At 38.0% G+C, this 24596-nt stretch overlaps 2 protein-coding genes across 11 annotated transcripts in view; both read left to right on the top strand.

Moving 5' to 3' along the window:
* Positions 1 to 24596, top strand: part of Tsp (Thrombospondin) — a 258039-nt gene that overhangs the window by 40911 nt on the left and 192532 nt on the right. For all 10 annotated transcript variants that reach the window (XM_076538099.1, XM_076538082.1, XM_076538102.1 and 7 more), the window contains one exon: positions 5967 to 6030. In XM_076538099.1, coding sequence (XP_076394214.1) covers positions 5967 to 6030 — 64 coding nt within the window. The remainder of the gene's footprint in view (positions 1 to 5966; positions 6031 to 24596) is intronic.
* Positions 20260 to 21356, top strand: LOC143265512 (uncharacterized). Its single transcript, XM_076538123.1, has one exon. The coding sequence runs from the start codon at positions 20421 to 20423 to the stop codon at positions 21354 to 21356; it is 936 nt and encodes a 311-aa protein (XP_076394238.1). The 5' UTR covers positions 20260 to 20420.

Below are 24596 nucleotides of genomic sequence, written 5' to 3'. Positions count from 1 at the left end.
TATGTCCCGTAGTGACAAGTTATAAGTGAAGCCTCGTAACAACAAATATAAAGAATGAAACGCGTAGTAACAAATATAAGAGAATGAATCGAAGTGAAGTGCGGGCCCGGTGCCCTCACCTATTTTATACGTTTCACTCCCCTACGACGTCTCCTAGCAACCACCCGATTTCTTCGAAATCTGCCACGTGCCCTCCGTCGACCTTGGCTTCGCGGTCATCCCTCTACGACCGATCCTTGCGATGCCGCCCGTCCTTTGCGGCCGAGCCGCCGCGCCGCCACGCCGCGCGCCGATACCGATGTCGCGCCGGCACTTGCCGGTACCCGCCGTCAAACGGAGCGGTCCGCGCCTTTGTACTCGTTTCTCGAAAATTACGCATCAGGAGACGTCGCCGAAGAGTGCCTTTCTTTTCTGCCGAAGTGCGCACCTGGGTTCGCCGGCATTTCGCGGTGGATCAAATACTTATTAATTGGCATTTTTCTCGGAATTTCAGAGCATGTGCCACGTGCCACTTTTGCCACGTGCCATTGTCACGTGCACCACGCACGTGTACATTTCTTAGAAAAATTAATTATCTATCGTCTTCGAGTGCGACCGATCCCGCAGACAGCTAGCCGGAGCGCAGGGCAAGCAAGCTCGCCCTCGCCCGGGTTCTCACCTCTCCCGAGCGGAGTGGCCCTCGGTGTTTTGGTGAGCACCACCACTCCCGGGCGGATTGGTTACCCCCGGTGCTACGATGGTGTTTTTCATGCCGAGACACTCATGGTGTTCGACGAATACGGCCACAGGTTTCCCCGTGCACGTAGGGCTTCGAGGCATGGAAACTCGCCATGCCTGCTGCTTTTGACCAGTCGTCCCCGAAAACCCCGCTAAATTCATTAAATCTTATGTTTATCTTTAAATTCTCATCCCATGCTCTGAAATGCCTCAATTGGCCAGTTCTATCCGTAACAAGTAATTTGGTATTAATTGGTTTTTCTTATATATGTATGTATATATAATTTGTTAATAATGTTTAAATATCTAATATGTAATATATATATATATATAAAAATAAAAATTTATTTGCAATTTCTGATACTAAACAATGAATTTGCTAATGAAAAAAATATTACTATGATAGTTCAAACATTCAAGTTTAAAATGCAGAAAGATTTAATTAATTTCGATAAATAGTTTCCGAGATAAAAATTTATACGCACTAGTTAACTAACCGTATTAGTTAACTAACAAATAAAAATTCGATTTTTAACATAAAAAAATAATATGTAACACTAATATAATCATTTTATCGAAAAACATTTAAATAATTTATCTCAGAATCGAAGATATTAGTCCACGTTTTCGCCGTTTTTCGCCACTGTGCGACATGCGTCTAACGCGTAGTCCCTGTTGATGGATTATTCCAAAATCGCGCTGCAGTGAAAGGGTTAATATGACTTAATTGACTGCGTAATGCCTGAGTGTAATCATGGCCAATGCTTTCTAGTCTTTTTTCGTCCATGCGATACGATTTTCTTCCGTTTTTACTTCTTCGCCAATAACGTGTGGCTATAGTTTGTTGCATATTAGAACACTTTTCATTTGTACGCTCTGATTAAATAGTGTTTCTCGCTAATAACAAAAAATGATGCTTTAAACAACCTTTGCGAAACGGAAGAAGTTGTGGGACATACTGTATAATATGCTGAGATTACACACGTCACTATACTGGGTTATTTTATTGATTCATTTGCTCACTGTACTCTTTCGTATCGAGAAACAGCCCGCGCAAAGTTCGGCCTAAGAGGTTAAAGAAACCAATGTAGCCTTAAACTTTTGAGAAAGGGAATATTTTCCCGTGATTCTAAGTCCCACAATTAGTGTAGGCCCTTGAAATGGGGGATAGCTCATGCGATTCTAAATAAGATTTCCCTTTGGAAAAATGGGATTTGTAACTTCATTTTTGAATTACTAAAGAAAAACACGAATCAATCAGAACCCGAGTATTGCGCGCGTCTAGACGCGAAAGTGACAGCTTCGAACTTGACGACTGAGCGCGAATGTGATTAAGTACCTTTGTCTTGGAACAGTTTAAATGTCTAATGAGAAGCCTTTATGTCAAAACTCAGTTAAGTGACAAATAGAATAATTAAAAATAGTGTCCATTTATTTATTTTTCGCGAATACATGATACGCAAATTTGAATCAGACTTACCTATTGTTTAAAAATAATCCTGTTCCAATAAAGTTGTGTTCTCGTGACTCCATCGATCCTGATCTTTCATAAAAAGACACTGCACAATATCTGATGAGTTTACCTTGATCAGTAAACTCATTTCACTTCACTGTCACTTCTAATTATCATTTTTAACTGTAATATTCTGCTGCTACTGTTTACTAATTTTCTAATGTAATAACCACAGATGAAGAACGCGAATGAAACCGTTAGAATGATTCTTCGTAAACAGTTTGAGCTACTTTTTATTTTCTCTTTGATGTTGAATATCCGACGATCTGTTCTAAACTGCCAAACGCAACGCGAGGAACATCTTCGACGGAAAATTTAAACAACAGTCCCTTGCAACAAGGACGTTTGACACTCGAACGAAAGTGAGAGTATGCCTTTTTTAGAAAAAGGCGAAAATCGTTTTTGCTTTTCAGAAAGGGAAAGGGACAACGTTTTCTCGGATGCCTATGGAGCGACCGTCCAACGAGCAAAACGGAGCCGTTTGTTTTATGATTCTTTGATTCGACGCGACGGTCCGAACGGCCGAAGATGTTGTCCAGAACTCTCGCTTTCTCTAGGTTTGAAACATTTGGAGTCAGAATTAGCAGTTTAGGACATAACGTAAGAAGCGAAATGTTAAAGAGAAAAATCACAGTTATTTTCGGATAATCTTTCATGCGTCTTTGCTTATTTATCCGTCGTTATTATGTTAGGAAATTAGCGAAAAGTGGCAAAAAAATATTACAGTGAAAAGTGATAATAAAAAATAATAGTGAAGTGGTGTATTATTTGAAGAAAGTTGTTCGTCCGTTTAGATATTAGATTGGTAATAGAATTAATATAGGGACTTTTGATTTCGTAAGTTCGACACGTTTTTCGGCCATACTTTTCTGCAGTTCTTCCCACTTCCGTTGCGACCGTTAGAGAATGAAGATGTGCGGTAGTAGCCCTGATAGTTTTTCCTTTAGTTTATTATATTAGTTTGTATTCACTCTTTTTGTATTATTATCTTTTTATATTATATACTTTAAACATGGTTATGTGCTTTTTTATTCCATGGAAATTAAACCTGAACATTATTTTCACGAATAGTTACAATCGATAGAACGATCTAGTTACGAGGATCCATTTTCAATCAAGCAGGATTATTTTTAAATAATTGGTGGGTCTTATTTTACTGGTTTATTAGTTAGATGTAAATTTAAAGATATAGAAATTTAATTTACTCAACTTTTGTTAATTACACAAAACTAATTTTGTTCCTTACTCATGACAAACGAATAAGTGCACAATATTTGTAACAATGCTGTTCATTATGTAACTGAGATTTGACGTAAGGGCGTCTTATTAAACCTTTACATTGACCCGTCGCATAGGCACTTGATCATGATCGTGTTCAGCTGCTAGGCTCGAACCTTTTGCTCTCGCTTCTGGGCGCGCGTAATTCTCGCGCTCTGTTTGGTCCGTGTTTTTGGTTAATAATTCAAAAACGAAGCTTCAAACCCTATTTTTGCAAAGGGAAATCTTATTCAGAATTGCGTCAGTTACCACCCATTTCCGGGACCTACACTAATTGTGAGACGCCCTGTATATTAGCGTTACTGATATTCCCTAATTCTTTTAGATTTTTCGGTGAGATGCGCCTTAGTTAAAAAAAAATAAAAAACCGATACATTCCTTTAAAAAAGTGCTTTCCACTTCAAATCTGTATACCTTCTTTTGACAATATATATATTAAATAATCTTAAGATTACTAATAAATAGATTCACGTTCATAAGTAATGCAAATTATGTATTAGTTAAAGAAATAAAATTCATTTATTAATTAATTTTACGTCGTAGTCCGTTATATGCCGGAACGTAAGACGTTCCTTCAACTGAAGAAATGGCTTCGAAGTTAGGAATTCTGCCTCGTAATCTCTGCATCCTGCTTTTTTTGTCGCAGCTTGTCGCAGGAATGGGCCACCGCGCTCTTCCTGGTGACCAGGTTCATGGGCCCCCCTTTGGGTGGTAGCTGGTCTTCAGTCCTGGCATTCCTCTGTAGCTGGTTGTGAGGCAAAGAATATACCTCGTTTCAAGTTATCACATATGTAAATTTCATTAAAATTTACGTATAATACCTTTGTGATGTCCCTTGTAAATAAAAGCACGAACTGTTAGCTACTTTTCAACATAATCGCCGCCGATGTTAAAGCATTATTTCAATGAGAGACAAGCTTATTTTCATCCATTTTCGTTGTTGATGGTTTTTGTCGTACTTCTTGTGGATCATTATTCCATGTTGTGCAACAAATAATAATTCTTCCGTCAATCACTATTCATGAGCAAAGAACTCAAACCAGTTTTAATTTTGTAGATAAATCGTATGGGATGTAAAAATGCATTGATGAAATGTAGAGTCGTATACGTTGCGTATGTTATAGATTGTTATCTTGTTATGATACTGACCCCATTTGAATTTCGTGAAAAGTAGTAGAGAGGGATGATCGTGGAGTCAATAATGCGTTCTTATCACATTTTTGTTGTTTGGGCTTGTATATTTTAGAAAGTTTGAAATTGTAGGCATTGTAAATTTACACGCGCAACACAGGAAGATGACTTATTGTTAGCTACGAATAATTGATTGGTTTAGAAAAAACATCATTTCAAGAACTAAATGACTTTAGTGATGCCATAAATTTATCTGTCTGCACCCTATAAGGATGGGTCATAAGGTGGTTGACTTCAGGGTTAAGCATTTTGAAATTTTCCAGCCGCGTCACTTGTGCTGTACTTGAGGGTTGCCAGGACTTTGGAGGCGTGAATTTTTTAAACGAATAGCGGAAAAGATGACCGACCTCTTGCTAAACAGGAACGCAAGAAATAACCCAATCAGAGAAATCACTCCCATCGACAGTCCTCTAACAAAGTTCATAAAAGGAGTGTTTTTCCGAAAATAGATCAAAACTTTTGAAAATTTTTGTAATCACGTCGTACGAACTTGCGACACAGTACTGTACACATACGTACTCCTGTAACTTTGAATTTTCTGCGAGCGAACTCTCGGACAAGCAATAAGCACTAATTCGTTTAGTTTTTAGTTGTATTTTTACAATATTTTTTAGTTAAATTAAAAGTATTTTTACACAGTGCACTTTGATATTTCTTTCAAAACTTCTGGTGTACAAACACTTGTTCCGGTTGAATATAATTAGACCTTAAATTTTGGAGGATGTAAAAAAGATTATTGAGCGAGCGAGCCGAAGGCGAGCGAAGCTCTTATACTTGACTTTGCAACTTCTTTGTCCGCGTTTTTCTTTTGCACCACTCAACCAATTTTCATCAAATTTTGCACGCACATGCGTATGTACATCCAGATGGTCATAGAAAAAGAAAATTTTAAATTGGACGTACCACGGAAGAATAATCGCCGAAAAACCAGATCCCCGTAGATTTCAATGCAAAATTGAATTTGCTCGCGCTTTTGTACTTGACTTTTCAACTTTTTTGTCCACGTTTAACTATTTTTGCTTTAGCGTGAAATTTACTCGCTTGCTCAACATTGTTAGGTTAGGCGCGGAGCGCCTCAATCAAACAGACCTAGTTATTTTACGTAACAGATATGCAATTTATGAATATAGTACGAAAAATTTTTTAAATTTTGTTGAAAATTGCGCATAACTATTTTGTTTTAAGTTTGTTGAGCTATGCAGTGAACAACGTCATATAAATAATTTTTAGTCATATTGTATGTATTAATATACTGCTTTGTGTTTAGAGATTGGAAACGCAGCACCTTCGGCAATTGATGGAAAATTGTGCAGCCTGTCGTGTACATCCAGGTGAGTGAAGTTCCGTTGTATTAAAAAAGTTATTTGTCTACAGGAAAATATCTCAGCTGTTTATTTTAAATACTCGTTGCTTCTGTTTTGTTAATATATAAATATTGTTTAATACTGTAATAAATTTGTGTTTTCTGCAAAATCGATCTATGTTGTAATTCCTTTCAAAGGAAGAAGGAGTTTGTAACTACTTGACAAGCGAGGACATTCTCTTCTATAGTGTTCCAATTTTTCAGAATCTGTTGTTTTATTGCCAAATAATTTAATTAAACCGTGACCCAAGACTACTTTGACCGACACACCAATTGTAAATGTATATAAAATCCGGAAAGATGCAGTTTATTTAGGTTAAAAATTAGACTATTACTGTTATTATTCTTATATTTAACATTAGTAATTTGAAGTACAGAATGTTTGAAGTTTGGCCAGGCAAATATCGCGCATAACTATTTCAACTTAGAAAAATTCTTCGTTAAATGTTCTCCTTTAAATAAAAATTTAAAGTCAAATGCGGTCAGGGACTTTATGCAACCAAGAAACTCGTTTTTATCATCTAATCTGTCTTTGAGGTAGTGTTGATACAGTTAATTTTTTATTAGTCTCGTATAATGAGCTAGATAATCACCTAATTATAATTACCGATTTTGATGAAACATTTGTGGTACTTTGTGTTTTAACAGCTGTAAATTATTTAAAAGGAATCTAAAAATTATACTCTGTTGAATCGTTCACATAAGAAATACAAAATAAGCATATCGCGGTACAGTGAATATTCTATACATATGTGTACAAAATAAATTAACAACACAAATATATACACTATATACAAACATACTCTCATTCGTCATTATCTTTATCACCCTTTCCTAATTTCGTCCATATCTTCATGTTCTCTGGTGAACAGATACCTTCGAATGGTAATTGAGTTAATTTGATTTTTGTCTAATATTTTAACAATTTCGTAAGGATCTCTAAATTTAGGGACCAATTTTTTATTCACTCTGAGTGTTACATCAATGTTTTTCATAAACAACATAATCTCCTACTGCATACTTCGACGGCGATTTGTGTTTTTTATCATAATAATTTTTATTATACTCGTTCGATGATTGTATTTTCGCAATTGCTTTTTCTCTAATAGCATTTAAATCACAATCGTATGTAACTTGTTCTTCTAAAATTATGCATAAATCATTATGAACATTTCCTAATCGATTTATACCAGATAATAATCTATTTGGAGTATCTCCGATGGCTCGATTTACACTATTATTTAACGCATATTCAACGTCTTCTAATACCTAATTTCCTGTACTGGTGTTGGTACTTAATTTCGCTAACATCGGTGTTAAAGATCTGTTGATTCGTTCTATTTATCCGTTAGCATGTGGAGTTACTGTCGCAATTAAAATATGTTGTATTGCATTTTCTACTAAAAATTCTTAAAAATTTATAAGAAGTATATGCGCTACTTCGGTCTGATACTATTTTTCGCTGCTTGCTATGAACTGGAAAATATGTTTTGAAATGTCTAACGGCTTCATCAGAATTAGTTGTAACTGCTGGGTAAAATTTTACGAATTTTGTATATGCATCGATAATTTCGAATATGTGCTTTTGACGATTTCCAGTACGTTCTAAAGGATCATAATAATTAATATGTAAGCAACAAAAAGGTACCGAACCTTTATCCGGACATTGTAAACTTCCTTCAACTCTGTTCGCAATAGTAGAATACATGATACATTTTATACAGTTCATTATAAATTTTTTCACTTTTTCCTTGCTCCCAGGGAACCAATAAACTCGAGATAAATAATCTAATGTTTTGTTCACGCCTTGACGCCCAATTTGTTCGTGGTTTGTCCAAATTATATTATCCTCCAACGATGAAGGTACATAAAATAATAATTTATTATTTACTTTCCTATAAATAATTCCATTATTGAGTTTGAAGAGTTTATGTCCTTTACTTTGTAATTCGTCCCGTAGTTTTTTAATTTGGGGATCCTGGTTCTGTAAAATTGCTAAATTGCGTTCAAAACTGTTTTCCGTAATTACAAATACACTAAATTCGCATAAGCGAGCTTAATGCATCAGCATGCTTTAATTTATTTCTTGGTCAATGTTCTAATGTGTATTGATAATTCCGCAAAAACAAAGACCATCTTAAAATTCGTGGATTTATTTCGTTCCGTTCTAATGTCAGTTTTAAACTGTTGCAATCTGTGATAATTTTAAATGTAATTCCCTGTAAGTAAATTCAAAAACGTTCTGTGGGAATCGCATAAAGGTTAATACAATAATCGAGACTAAGTTGCGTTCCACACAAGTTTATTAAATGCGTACGAGCAGGGAAGATGATGTAATGTATTAGAGCGACTCTGACGGACTGATGATGTCGCTGGTCAAAACCTCTCCTCGAAAACTCATCAGTAAAAGAGGAAAGAAACAGTTTAGAAAGAGAGAAAATATAGAAAGTGGGAAAATCCAGAAAAACCGTTGAAGAGTTCGGAAAAGGAGAGGTACAGCGGAAGAGAATCATAAAACAGAAAGTGAAGAGGTTCGCAAGGGCCTGAGCGTTGACACTGACCAGGCCCTGGCGAGACCCTATAGAAAGCGAAAACAATCAGAGAACGTAAAGCTGAAGAAGATAGAAAACAGAAAAGGCAATGGCATATGTGGTGCCAAGGGCGCCACAGTATCTCCCTACCAGTAATTAGAACAATTACGAAATACAAATGTAACATCAAAATACAATAAGAAACACGTAATACGGTAATGTCGTATGTCCGTACCCAATTAAAAAAAAAACACCATAAAAATAATAACAAATTACGTTAACAATACCAAAGTGCTCACGCTAAACGATATATGAACTTTACAAGATACAAAGTCAATCTAATGGAACGCAAAAAAAAACCTATGTAAGACGAGGTAGAAAAATGCTTGATGCGCTAGCTGAGTTCGATTTCAAAAATACTATATATTTTATATGCTGATTCCGTGGGCGAAGTAATGTCCTCAAGAGAAGGATGCCTTTCCAAGGTCCGTAGACAAATGCCCTCTTCCCGTTACGCGAGGTTTCCTAGTCCCCGTGAAACTTGAGGCCCCAGGATTGTTTTATGGCCCGGACGACACAGCGTCAGGCCTCTACCCCGTGGTGGTCGTCGTAGGACGGCCATGTGCCCGTCGCGTCGTCCCTGCTTTATTGAGGTGGGTCATTGGGAATTTTCTAACACCTATAAAATGCAATACAACACATAATACCATATACAGGGTGTTCGGCTACTGGTGGGCATAATTTTAGGGGGCGGTAGCTGGAGTGATTCTGAACAACTTTTTCCTTTACCAAAATGCTGATTAAAGCTTAGTTTTTGAATTATTAATGAAAAACACTGACCAATGAGAGTGCGTATAGACCGGTCGCGCGACAGCGTGAGAATATCAAAGCGACAGCTTCGAATATGACGGCCGATCGTCGTCGTGAACAAATGTATCGATACTGTCGGTATAACGTCGGAATAACGTCGGTATAATAGAAAGCTGTTAGATGAAATTTACATTGAATAATGAATAAAAAAATCTGGATTATTGTTGAATTATCATTCATTCATGAATAAGAAATAACAAAATTAGTCTCTACTCACGTAATCAAAGTAAATCGAATTTATTCAATACGTTTATTTGTTATCGCAAAGAAATAATAGCTAAAATATGGAACATTATTTTCGTTAGATATTGTAATGATGAAAAACAACAAATTCTCATTTTTAAAAAATTGAATAACTTTTCTATTCAACAAATAAAAATGTGAATTGAATAATTAACAAATTTAAATGTAGCTCACCCATTAAACCGTAAATAATCACGATAATAAAATAATTTAAAAAAAAAAAATACGCCGACTTCGAAATGCACTAAAAAGTATAAAATAATTTCTATTTCATTTAATCATACATTTACGTCACAGATATGAATGAAACCTATTTACTCGTTAGGTAGTATATTAAATACATTTCAACCTTTTCGGAGGCGGCGCAAAATTAAAAGATTTTCTTGAATATGTCAACCTTTGGACAGCCGAACATAGGCCATGCTTGTATAGCTATTTTTTTTCTATATATACATGGTATGTTCCGAAAGTAATGCAATTGATTTTTTTTAAGGAAATTTATTGAACCAATTTTTACAAATACTCAAAATTCTTCAAAGTACTGCCCTTGGGCTTCTACACATTTTTGCCAGCGGCCCTGCCATGAACGGTACGCGTCCTGGAATGCGTTTTCCGGAACCTCTTTTAGGGCCTCGGTCACGGTCGCTTGGATCTCTTGTATCGATGAGAAACGAGTTCTTTTCAAGGGTGCCTTGATCCGGGGGAACAAAAAAAAAGTCATCCGGGGCCAGGTCAGGACTATAGGGGGGTTGGGGAAGCGTTAACACCTTGTTTTGGGTCAGAAACTTACGTACACGCAGCGCGTTGTGGCAAAGCGCGTTGTCGTGATGCGCTATCCACGTAGCGGAGATGTGTTGTCTCGTCCTGATGACCCTTTTTTGCAGTCTTTCCAACACATCCACGTAGTAGGCGGTGTTAACTATCTGTTCTTCAAGAAGAAATTCTTTATGGACTGTTTGACGGACTGTTTTGCTGGTTGGTGGCCGCCCAGAGCGTTGATCGTTGTGAACCTCTTCCCGTCCTTCCTTAAAGGCTTTTAACCACCTCGAAACTTGTGAACACGACAGAACAGAGTCCCCATAAGCCTCACGAATCATTTTAGTTGTCTCCTCAAGAGATTTGTTTAGTTTAGCACAAAAGCTTTATCGCGTATTATTGTTCCGATCGTCGACGACACTTTTTCCGTGACACGGTCACCAAACAGGGGGTCACAAAAATTCACGGCCTGTCCCTTTCACAGCTCGGAGAGTTTTGAGACCGGGTTCGTTGGAAAGCTTAGAGTCCCCCGCATCTAATCCACGTGGTCCCATCCTCCTCCGACCAACAGGAGCGGCGCAGGAATTTCGATTGCATTACTTTCGGAACACACCATGTATAACTCGACAGCACGCCGCGAAGTAGGTGTTAGTGCGTATAGAATGTAACTATGGTCTATCTAGATTCATAGAGTAGGCGTCGGAAAGACTCGATCGCCGCATATACTATAAAGATAGAACCCATCTGCCACAAAGGTAATTCCCGCGTCGTGGGCTCCGATTATAGGTTCTTAGATCCATGGCTTCCACATGCGAACAAAGTCGATTCAATTTCATTTATATCACAAACGTTGCGAAATGAAGATGTAGTCGTTACATTTACGTATATTACCAGATATATCTATAATGGTTCGTATTCCTTCTCAGGATTTATTAATTTCCAATACGTCATACCACAATCAACTGGTTATTGGCAGCAACGTTTACTGAGGTATTTTTAATTTTGCGCCGCCTCCGAAAAGGTTGAAATGTATTTAATATACTACCTAACGAGTAAATAGGTTTCATTCATATCTGTTACGTAATTGTATGATTGAATGAAATAGAAATTACTTCATTGGCAAATAGAAATTATTTTATACTTTTTAGTGCATTTCGAAGTCGGCGTATTTTTTTTCTTAAAATTATTTTTATTAGAAGACATTGTTACACTGGCCACGGATCGCGGTTTCGTTCTCGATCGCGAGGCATATGTCGCGAACGGTTGCCATGCAACGATGATCTGTTGGACGACTGCGGCGTCGATCGACAATCGTCGTTTATTGTCGAAAGAAACATGTCGAAATAAAATGTATCATTGTTTCTAACCGAAAATTCTGTTTTCTTGCTTTCAAGATAATATAGTGTAAATTATTTATGAATATTCGTTCACGTGTTTTTATTCGTCCTATTTATGTGTCGGACTAACACTGAAAATTCGTGAAAATTAGTAAAAAGTGACAGAGAAAAGTGATAATAAAAACTAATAATGAAAGATAACAATGAAGTTACTTGAGCGTTTTTTGAGAATTTCTGTATGGTGATTTATTTATGCCATCAGTAAGAATCCGTGGATCGACCCGGTGATAGAGATACATTTTCATCGTGATTATTTACGGTTCAATGGGTGAGTTACATTTAAATTTGTTAATTATTTAAATTCAAATTTTTATTTGTCGAATGGAAAGGTTATTTCATTTTTTAAAAATAAGAATTTGTTCTTTTTCATCATCACAATATCTAACGAGAATAATTTTCCATATTTTATCTATTATTTCTTTGCGATAACAAATAAATGTATCGAATAAATTCGACTTATTCTGATTACGTGAGTAAGGACTACTTTCTTCATTTCTTATGCATTAATAAATGATAATTCAATAATAATTCAGATTTTTTCATTCGTTTTTCAATGTAACTTTCATCTAACAGCTTTCTATCATACCGACGCTATACCGACGTGGTATCGATACGCTTGTTCACGATCATGATCGACTGTCATTTTCGAAGCTGTCGCTCTCGCGTCTGAACGCACGAAATCATCGCGCTCTGATTGATCCGTGTTTTTGCTTAATAATTCAAAAACGAAGCTTCAAACCCCATTTTTGCAAAGGAAAATCTTGTTCAGAATGACTGTTCCAACCGGTGGAACACGGTACGTGAGAATTCTGCTTGGAGAGTTTATGATAGGTCCGCGACAAAGGCTATTTTTGAGAAAGACTTTTTCCTTACTTCCTGCAATACTCATTTACCTTTTTTCGTACAATACCGTTAAATTTTTAGTTTCGTTTCGTCCTCGATAGCCAATTCTCGTCATAAATTCGGTAATTCTAAAGGGTCATTTCGATGGTACATTCGTTACGGTACTTTACGGTCATCGGGCCTGAGACCCAGAGGAAAAACAACGGCGTTGCCGGACTTGCAGATTTCTCACGTACGCTCTGGTACCGTCCCACCCTCCTAAAAAAAACGCGCTAAGGGCGTAACGGAAGGGTGGGAGAAAGTCAAGGGACACGTTGATTGGAAAATCAAAAATCGAATGATGACCAATCAGCGTGTTTCCAAAACTTTCGCCAGGGCTCCTTAGCTCGCACGATCGAGAGCTAAGGACAGAACGCATCGTACGACAGAACCTATCTATCATTCGAACCGAACATATCTCACATTCGTACAGAACATCTCGCACATTCGTACAGAACATCTCGCACATTCGAAGAGAACATAACTTTCGATAAGTCAACGTTACGGACTTAACCATTTTCCGGAGTCAATCGTTCGGACTCACTTTGAATCACTGCTCGAAAGTTAATTCCGCAGAGCAGCGCGTCGCGAAGGATCGTAGCCAAACGAGTCACGAGATTTACGACCTCGTGGCACGGAGTTAAAAAATCCGTGCGATCAGTTCGCGACGCGAGTAACTTCGTACGAGCGGTTACAATGACGTCCTCTACTACCCCTTTTAGGGAGTAACACTAGTTACGGGACACCCTGTATATTACAAAAATCATTATTCTATCTTCAGAAAATTATTCATAATTTTCAGGTAGAGGGGACAAAGAATTTGTTATTTTAATGTGTTTTATTTCAATTCTTTTGTAAGATGTATCTAAATGTGCTGTAAATACCATTTTTTTGTTAAATATTTCATTTGAAATTGTGTGAGAGCATATTAAATTAATTATTATTTTATAAGAAAAGTACCTTTCGATGGAAGTCAAAAAAGGTATTAGTGTATTATATTTAACAAATATCTATTTAAGAAGAATATCCGTTGAGTCATTTCAACTGAATATTGTGATCTGTTAGCTATTTCTACTTATAAACAAAATTGACAAAATCATAATAACAATAAGATCAAAATTACTGTCTCACTTGTAGTTCATATGTAATTAACAAATTTTTTATCGTTATTTAAATATGAGAAAGCAAAAATCTCATTTTTTTGGCTCATATAATTGGAATGTTACTCATCTATTATATTTTTTGAACTGTTCTATTGTGCTCTAACTTCTTTTCTCAACAAGTCAAACAACCATTGATGGAATTCAAAATGAATGAAACTAAATCCATTATTTTTAAATCTTTAGTACCTTAACACAGTAATAACTGCCCTTTGAGATTGAAACATTTTAAATATTTGCAAGCTATGGAAGCAGATGGTAACAGTATTATACACAATATTGATTATAAGCTTGTAACACACAAACGATTGATTTTTAGCTTTTTCAATTTACGTTTAAAACACAAAGATACAAGACAATAAAATTCCAAAATAAATATTATTTTCATACCACGACATATATATAATGCCCTTGTTATCAGTACACTTTAATTATTCTTCAATATAATTGAATTCATTCTTCTCAAAAAAATTGTTTATACTTAATTCTTTTGTTAAAATACATATATTATCTTTTCTTTTGAAAATCTGTGTTATGGAATTAAACAATGATTTCTACTGGGTTTCTTTTGGTTTGCTGAGACTATAGCTTAAGTTTTTTTGTAGCTGTTGTATGGATTTCGAATGTTGAGACACTTACCAATAGTAAACTTACTAATAATAATTTCTTCAGAAAACCTCGATAATTTTGGGTCACTATGTAATAGATTCTTCAAATTAGTAGAGGTACAGAGATTTAATGTGTGGCGCTACATCTAATATGATTCGACAGAGTTATTTGCTAAGAATCAGTCAAGTTTTAACTTATTTCCAATATTCTCACTTTCATCATCCTCTGTTATGTCTTCTTTTTTTATTGGACTTTCCATAATGTAATTTTGAAAATAGGTATTGTTTTTATTAGCTCCAAATATTTAGTTTTCATGAAGTCGTTTTTATTATCAATAACAGTTGCAAATAATTGAATTAATGTGATTTACCAGTTCAGCAATTTGATGTGAATGTTTTTAAACTTTTCAGTAATTAGATATAGTAAAATTATGTCAAAAAAGCTATATTTTCACATGACAAGCATAAAGTTTGTCTATTTTATGTCCACATTGATATAAAATTAATAACTCATATTTAACATACGGATTTTTAATAACTGTTAATGGAACCAAGAAGTGTATTACAAATTTTAATATTTTATTAGTTACTTTCTTTTTATTTACTTATACTTCTATGGTCTGCAATAGTTTGACCATGCCACAATTCTTCACTTGATATAAAATTGGATCTTCTGTTTATGCAGAAGGCTGTGATATTCAGATTATTATTAAAATACCACTACCACTTCTGTCAACTATTTTTAAAAATTTACTAATCATAATACAGGAAAAATCATTATTATTCTAAGAATCAATATCAATCTGTTTCACTGAAGAAGATTCTCATATTTTATTTAAATTTGAAGACAAATATCTAAAGCTATCACGAGTATTATCATTTTTGATTATCATAATCACTACTGAATTAATATTAAACAACTATACCAAACCTGATACTAGATTATTATAACATAAGGACTTCTTGTTAAATATTTACACTATCCTATCGCAAAGACGCTTGTTCATGATCGCGTTCAGCCGTGCAGTTCGAAGCTATCGCTCTCACTTCTGGGTGCGCGTAATCCTCGTGCTCTGATTGGACCGTATTTTTCTATAATATTTCAGAAACGAAGCTTCAAACCCTATTTTTGCAAAGGGAAATCTTATTCAGAATCGCGTCCTCTACCACCCCTTTCTGGGAGTTACACGAGTTGTGAGGCACTCTGTATATATTCTGTAAAGGCGATTCCGAGAGTGAAGTAATGTCTATGGATGTTCTCTAAAGAATGTCCTCTTCCCGTTCCGCGAAGTTTCCTAGTCCCCCGCGAAACTTGGGCCTCGGGGTTGTTTTATCCAGAACGTCACAGCGTCGGGCCAGGTTGTCGTGGTGGTCATCGTTAGACGGCCATGTGTATCGCGTCCTTGATTTATTGGGGTGCGTCATTGCCAACACTCGTCCAGCCTGCAAATGTGCTTGTTCTCAAGCGTGCTTTTTCCAAGCACGTGGTTAAGTGGGTCTTTGTAACATAAGATTCGGCATTTGCCTGTGTACGCAGTTGAATATTGAAAACGTCCATTCTATCACGTCCTCGATGAAGAACGTGTTTTTTAAAAAGAAATGATTTGCCGTTGATAACGCTTAAATGGCAAGTACCACTTTTTATTTATTCACTATTATTACAAATATTGGGAATAACACTCCTAAACACAAATACTTAACTACCGCTGGTCAGCAAACAATCGGTGAAAAGTTTGCTTCGCGTATATCTATTAGTAGTCGCGCCACTGCGCGATGGCTCTATATGTAGTATTGGATCGGAGGGATGATCGAATTAAAAATGGCTTGGCTTCTAAGAAATATCGAATTTAATATAATGAACAAGGAATTAAGAAGAATTGCGTAATAGGTCTTTACAAGGACGCGTCCGAAATGTTCTGTCCTTGTCATCGATCGCTTTTTGACCATGCATACTTCTTTTGTCGTTTTCACGCATTCTTTGCACACGCACACGTACCCACCCGTATTCGTCTGTACTCTCTCTCTCTCTTACATACTTTCACTTATACTCTCTTGCACGCTCTCACTTGCACGTTCACCTTGCTCGCATTCCCTCATCTGGGGGTTCGTCCAGGGTCTTTGGTCTCCGAAGACGTATCAGCTGTTTCGACGTCGCATCTATACGGTTTCATATAATCGGCGGATGTACTTATTATTGCTGGGCCTTTGCTATCACTTATACGCGCTACTTCATAACGATTATTTCTTTTTACTTTTGTTATCGAATACGGTCTTAAATATTTTTGCTTAATTTTTAATGTCGGGCCGAATTGAGTTCGCTTTATAAATACTATGTCGCCTTCTGCATATTGTTTCGCCGGTTTACATTTTTTATCATATTGTCACCTGTTTTCATCTTTTATTTTTATTAAGTTTTCCTTTGCTATCGCTTTTAGTTTATCGCGGTTTTCGTCGTACAATTGGGTTGTTTCTTATTCGATAAGGGTGATAATCTCGTGATCTTGTTTATTCTTGATTTTTGTACTGAAAAGAATCTCAAACGGTGTCGTGCCTATTGCTCTCTGAAATGTACTGTTAATACATTTCTGAACTTTGTTTACGTGTTTATACCATTGGTCGGGGTTATTAATAGATAGTTTAGTTAATACCGGAATAATAGTGCGTATTGTACGTTCTGATTGCCCGTTCCCTCGCGGTACGCCTGTCATGATGTGTATGTTTTTTATACCCTCTTCCTCTTCCTTGCAATTTTGTTAAAATTCTGTGAATATAAACGCGGCTTCTCTATCGGAAATTATGCGATCTGGGTTCCCGAAAATTGGTTATTGACTATTTAACTTGTCAATTACTTCTTTGGCGTTAACTGTTTTCGTCAGATATAGCCCTGTAAATTTTAAAAATCCGTCTACGATTATGAAAATGTAACGGTACGCTTTGCTCGTCGCTGTCATTGGTCCTACGTGGTCGATGTGATACGTTTCAAGTGGTTTTGACCCTTTCGCGATCGGTGTTAGTTCACCCTCCCTTTTCCCTGTCTTTCTTTCGGCTACTATGCATTGTATACAGCAGCTAATAAATTTCTTTATTTTTTCTTCTAACGCCGGTACGTAATATTCTGTCTCGATAATTTCTTCCATTTTACGTCCGTTGAAATGACTCTTTTCATATGCGTTTCTTATTATTTCTAGGTGCATGCACAACGGTACGACAATCAAATTTGTATTATCTTTATGTTTCAGTAAAATATCGTTTTGTACAAAATACATCTCATATTCTTCGGTTTCTAGGATACGCTTGATTACTTGCAATCTCTCTTCTTCGCTTTGCTTTTTTCTAATTATCGCTAACATCGTGTTTTCTATAACTAATTGTAAGATCGGAAATCTACTTAGTGCGTCTACGTGTTTAACCCGCGTGCCTTTTCTATGTTTGACAGTGTATTTGAATTCTTCTATGGTCAAAGCTCATCGTGCTACTTTAGGAGAAAGATCTGTTTTTGACGACGTTTTCTTAAACGCTTCGCAATCCGTAATTAATTGAAATGGTACGGTTAACAAATAAACGCGGAATTGTCTTACTGTATTTATTACGGCTAATATTTCTAATTAGCGCGAGTGGTATTTTCGCTTGGCGTCAGTGGTTTGGTTACTGTAGTAATACACGGGGTGGAACGCGTTTTCTTTTGTTGTCTTTTGAAATAAAATCGCGCCGAAACCTTCTTGACTCGCGTAGGTATGTAACTCCGTTTCTGCGTTCGGATCGTAAATTTGTAATACGGGTTTTGCTGACAAAATTGACTTTAACGCTAAAAATGCTTTTCTTTGTCCTTCCCAAATGAATTTTTTATTTTCTCTCGTTAATTTAAGAAAAGGGATATTTTTGGACTGCTTTGGTTTTCACGTTGCCTGGATATACATTTCCGTTTTCAATTTCATGGTCTAAATATTCTATCCTCGAACGAAGAAATTGACATTTGCTCCAGCTGATCGTTGACCCGTTTTCGGCTGCTATCTTTAATGTTTCAACTTATTTTTCGTACGCGTCTTCGTCGTTCGATCCCGGTATGATTATATCGTCGACATAAGCGAAAATCACTTTGCGTCGGATGAGGTCTTGAAGAACTATGTTAATAAATCGTAAAAAATTTGTGGCGCTAATCGAAAGTCCGAAAGGTGTTTTTAAACATTCGTATTGCGCGTCTGGCGTTACGAACGCGGTGTATTTGATGCTTTTTTTCGCGACTGGTACACGCAAATTGCCGTTTTTCAAGTCGATTACTGAGAATGCGCGCGAGTTATGTGACCACCTGCAGTCCGGCCTTATCGCCACCGGCGGGATGAGGCCCCGCCATAGGCGAAACAAAAGATAAGAGCCGTGGGTACCATCGTCTCGGCGACGAGGCACTGATTTATTCTTAATTAAGCCTGTGGCCTGTACGAACGGAAAAAAATTAAAAGAAACGTGTTTACTTCAAAGTATTGTGCATTTATTTTAAAAACCATTTGACCATCCAGTAACATAACTCGCGCGTCTTTTAATTCGTCTATTTTCTCTTCGACGAGGGACGTTGGGAAGTAATCCCGTTTTATCTTCCTATTTAATTTTCGATAGTCGATGCATACTCTATAGGAGCCGTTTTTCTTTGGAACGATGACTACTGGACTCGCTTACTCGCTTTTGATTGGACGAATAACCCCTTTCTTAAGCCATTCGTCGATTTGTCTATTTAATACGTTTTTTTTCTTTTGGCACTAGTCGCCGTGATCTTATATTAACTTGATCGCTATTATTTAATACAATCGTTCTATCTACCTGTATGTCGCTCTTTTCTAGTGGTTGATACTCACTAATTAATTTCTCGATTCTGTCCTTGTATTGTTCTTGAACGTCTAATTGATCTGTTTTAACGTACATTGTTTTTTAATTCTTCAAACGCTGCGTCCACCGTTTCCTGGGTGTTCTCCGCTTCCGTCTGCCTATCTTTCCTCTCTGGAAATCGTGAGCGGTGTCTCCTCTGCGGTTCTCGGGGCCCTATGGATTGCGACTATGTTACCTTCGTTCACTTGCATCTCGGCACCTTCCAAAAACTCTTGTCCCAAGATTATGTCGTGTGGGATCGTGTGTGACAGCACTACAAAAAATTTAACACCATATTTAACATATAGTGTATTTAACATATATTTAACACTGTATGTTCGTCATCGTCACCGACAAAGGGGAACCGTCGATATCCTTGTATCGATTTTTTCGCATTAACGAAATGACTTTTCACATTGTTTACTTCTATTAGAAATGTTGTTTTCGCACTTACGACATAATTTACACTTGCAGTCTTACTGTTTTTCTCGTTTCTTACACTATTACTGTATCGCCGAAATCTTTTCAACATGGAGCAATTTCGTTTTGTAACGTGGCCGTTTCCTCCACTCGCGTTGCTAGGCAGCGCGGTGGAGTACGCGGCTCACGGGCCCCCTTGTGCCGGACGCTTCAGCGCGCCAGGGTCGACGCGAGGGGGCCGATCGCGGAAGGAAGGGGACTGGTCGCGGGTAAAAGAGAACACGGAGTTTACCGACTAACTATTCTTTATTAAAATTATTATTCGGGTCCGCCGGGGGCGCAGGTGGAGTCGCCTGTGTGGCGACCCCACATTCAACCCGCAAGAAGCGAGTACGCTTCTCAGACTTCGCGTAGTCTATGGTGTGCGACACTAGCGCCACACAGCATTAGCGTCCTAGCGCGCGTATGCGTCTTTCAGTTGATTGTAAGAAAGCTAAAGAAAGAGACCTCTGTGATATTGTTGAAAATATATATATACCTCTTGTTAAAAGAAGCGTCTAATTAATTCCCCACGTAGAGTACCTACAATTGGTGACCCCGATAACAGAAAGTGCGTACCAAAAAAGAGAAAAAAATGCCAATAGAGCGTTCACCGCCGAAATTAGACGCAGACGTCGCGGTACCGATTCTATCGGAAAGCGACGCACATAAAATGGCGTCCCACGCTTCGAGTTCGCACGTGGTCAGGGAATTAGCAGTGGAGGCGAATGAATTCCTCAACCTTAGAATGTCCACCTTCTGGACAGAAGCACCCAAATTGTGGTTTCGACAATTAGAAGGGGAATTTCAACTACATCGAATCCGTTCCGAGGATATTAAATATAGCGCAGTGCTGCGGCATTTGGACCAGCAGACAATGAAGATGGTGGCGGATGTTATTGAACCCCCGCCCGAAAAAGATAAGTACAATACACTTAAAAACGCACTCATAAACAGATTTACGGATTCAGAGGAGCGCCAGCTACGGAAGTTGTTAACAGGAATAGAACTCGGAGCTAAAAAACCCTCCGAGCTTCTCAGAGAAATGAGAATGTTGGCTGGAAGCGGAGTAGCAGAGAGGCTCTTACAAACTTTATGGCTACAAAGACTACCACAGCGGGTGCAGGAGCTTCTGTCGGTGGTAGAGAGCGGTACGGAGTTGGGTAAGCTAGTGGATTTGGCCGATAAGGCCGTAGAAAAAAGCGAGCCAATGTACGCGTCCGCGATTGAGCACCCATCGCAGAATTCATTTCAAACAGCAATAGATGCAATTCTGTCATTGGTTAAACAAACGGCTGAATTATCACTACAGACACAGAGATCAACACACGCTATGATAGAAGCGATGGCTAAGAACCAAGGTGTACAGCAAACCCATTTTCGACGAAAATTTAGAAGCAGGTCTAGGTCAAGGTCACAAGAAAGATCACACAACCTGTGTTACTACCATGAAAGATTTAGAGCCAAGTCATGGAAATGTCAGCCACCATGTACATGGAAAGGCGAACTCTGTAGACAGCCGGAAAACTAAACCCCTCAACCTGCATAGCGGCTGCAGTGTCAGAGGAAGAGTGCAGAAGCCGCTTATTAGTTACAGATAAGAGAAGTGTTCTTCGATTCCTGATCGATACTGGAGCAGATATTTCAGTTCTGCCCAAAACTCTCTCAGATAACCGTAGGGCATCCGATTTTAGATTATTTGCAGCCAACGGTACGGAAATAAACACATTTGGAACAAAAACACTCACGTTGGACCTGGGACTGAGGCGCCCCTTCAAATGGGAGTTCATTGTGGCGCAGGTAAAAAACCCAATTTTAGGAGCCGATTTTTTGAAGCACTATTCATTGCTAGTGGACATTAGGAATAGACGATTGCTGGACCACACAAAAAATCTACAGGCTAATGCCGTGGTCACAAAAGAATCTGCTTCAGCCATATCCACAATTAATGCAGACAACCCCTACCAGGAATTATTGCGTGAGTATGTGGATATCACAAAACCACGCAGTTCCCAAGGATGCCCACATGATGTTCAGCACCACATCGAGGTTAAAGGTCCATCGGTTTCAGAGCCGCCCAGGAGATTACCCCCTGATAAATTAAAAGCGGCACGAAAAGAATTCGAACACATGATGCAGCAGGGGATATGCCGCCCGTCTAATAGTCCGTGGGCAAGCCCACTACATTTGGTCAAAAAAAAATCCGGAGAATGGCGCCCATGCGGCGATTATCGACGTCTCAACAAAGTAACCGTTCCAGATAAATACCCGATATCGCACATTCACGATTTCACATATAAGTTGCAGGGTTGCACCATATTTTCGAAATTAGATTTAACACGAGCGTACCATCAGATACCCATAGCGCCGCAAGATAGAAAAAAGACTGCTGTAATTACACCGTTTGGTCTCTTCGAATTTGACGTCATGACGTTTGGTTTGTGCAATGCAGCGCAGACGTTTCAGAGATTTATGGATACCGTGCTGAGAGGATTAGATTTCGTACATTGTTACATAGACGATATTTTCATAGCATCAAGGGACGAAAAGCAGCATAAGGATCATTTAAGACAGGTATTCGACAGACTTCTTAAATACGGACTCCAAATCAATGTCGCAAAATGCGTTTTTGGAAAAAAAGAGATTGAATACCTCGGATATCATATTAGCAGTAAGGGAATTAAACCATTAACAGAACGCATAAAAGCCATACAGCAGTTTCCAAAACCAAAGACCATAGAAGATTTAAGACGATTTCTAGGACTTATAAATTTTTATAGACACTTTATTAAAGATGCAGCAAAAGTGCAGGCACCGCTATACGTTTACCTGGTAGGTGCTAAAAAAAGGGACAAACGTCTAGTTAAATGGACCGACGAAGCGGAAAGAGCTTTCGAGGCAAGTAAAGAACAAGTTGCAGAAGCAACATTGCTAGTTCACCCCATAGAAGGTGCTCCGTTGGCACTTAAGACCGATGCGTCCGACAACGCCATAGGAGCTACACTGGAACAGTGGAATGGAACAGAGTGGCAACCACTCGGATTTTTCTCGAAGAAATTCTCGGAAAGTGAAAAAAATTATAGCACATATGACAGAGAGCTCACAGCCATATACAGAAGCATTCAATTTTTAAAAAATCAAATAGATGGACAAGAATTATGTATAAAAACAGATCACAAACCGTTGATCTACGCGTTTTGTCAAAAATCCAGCAAGGCGACTCCAAGACGCATCCGACAGCTAGATTATATTAGTCAGTTCTTGACTAACATAATTCATATTGCAGGTCGTGACAACATAGTTCCAGATGTACTGTCTAGAATAGAGGAATTATCATCGCAGACAATAGTATCCACAGCAGAATTAGTACAAGAACAAATGAAAGACCAAGAATTACAAGATCTGCTACAAAGCGATTCAGTCACTCTCAACCTAAAGAAATTGAGAGTTGATAACACAGACAATGTAGTTTACTGTGATATATCTACAGCGGAAATTCGACCATACATACCGCAATCGCTGCGGAAACGCATTTTTAATTCAGTGCATAATTTAGCACACCCAGGAAGTCGCCCAACAAAAAAACTGATCTGTGGGAAATTCGTTTGGCCAGGTATGAAAAAAGATATAGCACATTGGGTTCGTACATGTTTACAGTGCCAGAGAAATAAAATAAGCAGGCATATTAGAAACGCTCCGGAACACATTCCTATACCCGATCAGCGATTTCAACATGTACATATGGATTTAATTGGACCATTACCTCCATCGAAAGGTTACAGGTATTGCCTAACAATAATAGATAGATTTTCACGATGGCCAGAAGCAATACCCTTACGAGATGTCACAGCAGAAACAATAGTAACAGAATTTTATAATACATGGATTGCAAGATATGGATCCCCAACAACAGTTACTACAGATAGAGGTTCACAATTCGAATCTTATCAGTTCCAATCTCTCATGAAATTAGCTGGTTGTAAAAGAATACATACAACGGCATATCATCCGGCATCAAACGGAATTATAGAAAGATGGCACAGGTCTCTAAAAACAGCCATTGCACGTCATCAAGCCGACGATTGGACAGAGGTGCTACCAACAGTACTCCTTGGTTTACGCACTAGTTTTAAGCCCGACATACAGGCTTCGGCAGCGGAAATGCTATTTGGAAACCCGTTAAGGCTGCCAGGAGAATTTTTTGCAGACGAGGAACCGTCGGCAGATCCACAGTTATTTTTACATAAATTCAGAGAGTATATCAGGCGAGTCAGACCAATTCCTACAGCGCATCACCACAAAAGAAAAACATTCATTTTTAAAGATCTGTATACGTGCACACACGTGTTTGTACGTGTCGACGCTGCGCAAAGACCTCTTGAACCTGTCTATGAAGGACCATACCAAATTTTAAAAAGAGTGACTGATAAGGTATTTACAGTAAATGTAAAAAATAATCCTGCTAACATTTCCACAGAAAGATTAAAACCAGCATTCATGGAGACGAATTCTGCGGACGAGCAAGCACCTCAAAACATTCCATTACGCACCTATTCAAGACCTATTCCAAGGAATGTGGAATATTTGGAAGGGGGTGGTGTGGCGACCCCACATTCAACCCGCAAGAAGCGAGTACGCTTCTCAGACTTCGCGTAGTCTATGGTGTGCGACACTAGCGCCACACAGCGTTAGCGTCCTAGCGCGCGTATGCGTCTTTCAGTTGATTGTAAGAAAGCTAAAGAAAGAGACCTCTGTGATATTGTTGAAAATA

This window comes from Megachile rotundata, chromosome 1 (genome assembly GCF_050947335.1).
Source record: "Megachile rotundata isolate GNS110a chromosome 1, iyMegRotu1, whole genome shotgun sequence".
Lineage (NCBI taxonomy): Eukaryota > Metazoa > Arthropoda > Insecta > Hymenoptera > Megachilidae > Megachile > Megachile rotundata.
This window is presented reverse-complemented; position numbering and strand designations above follow the sequence as displayed.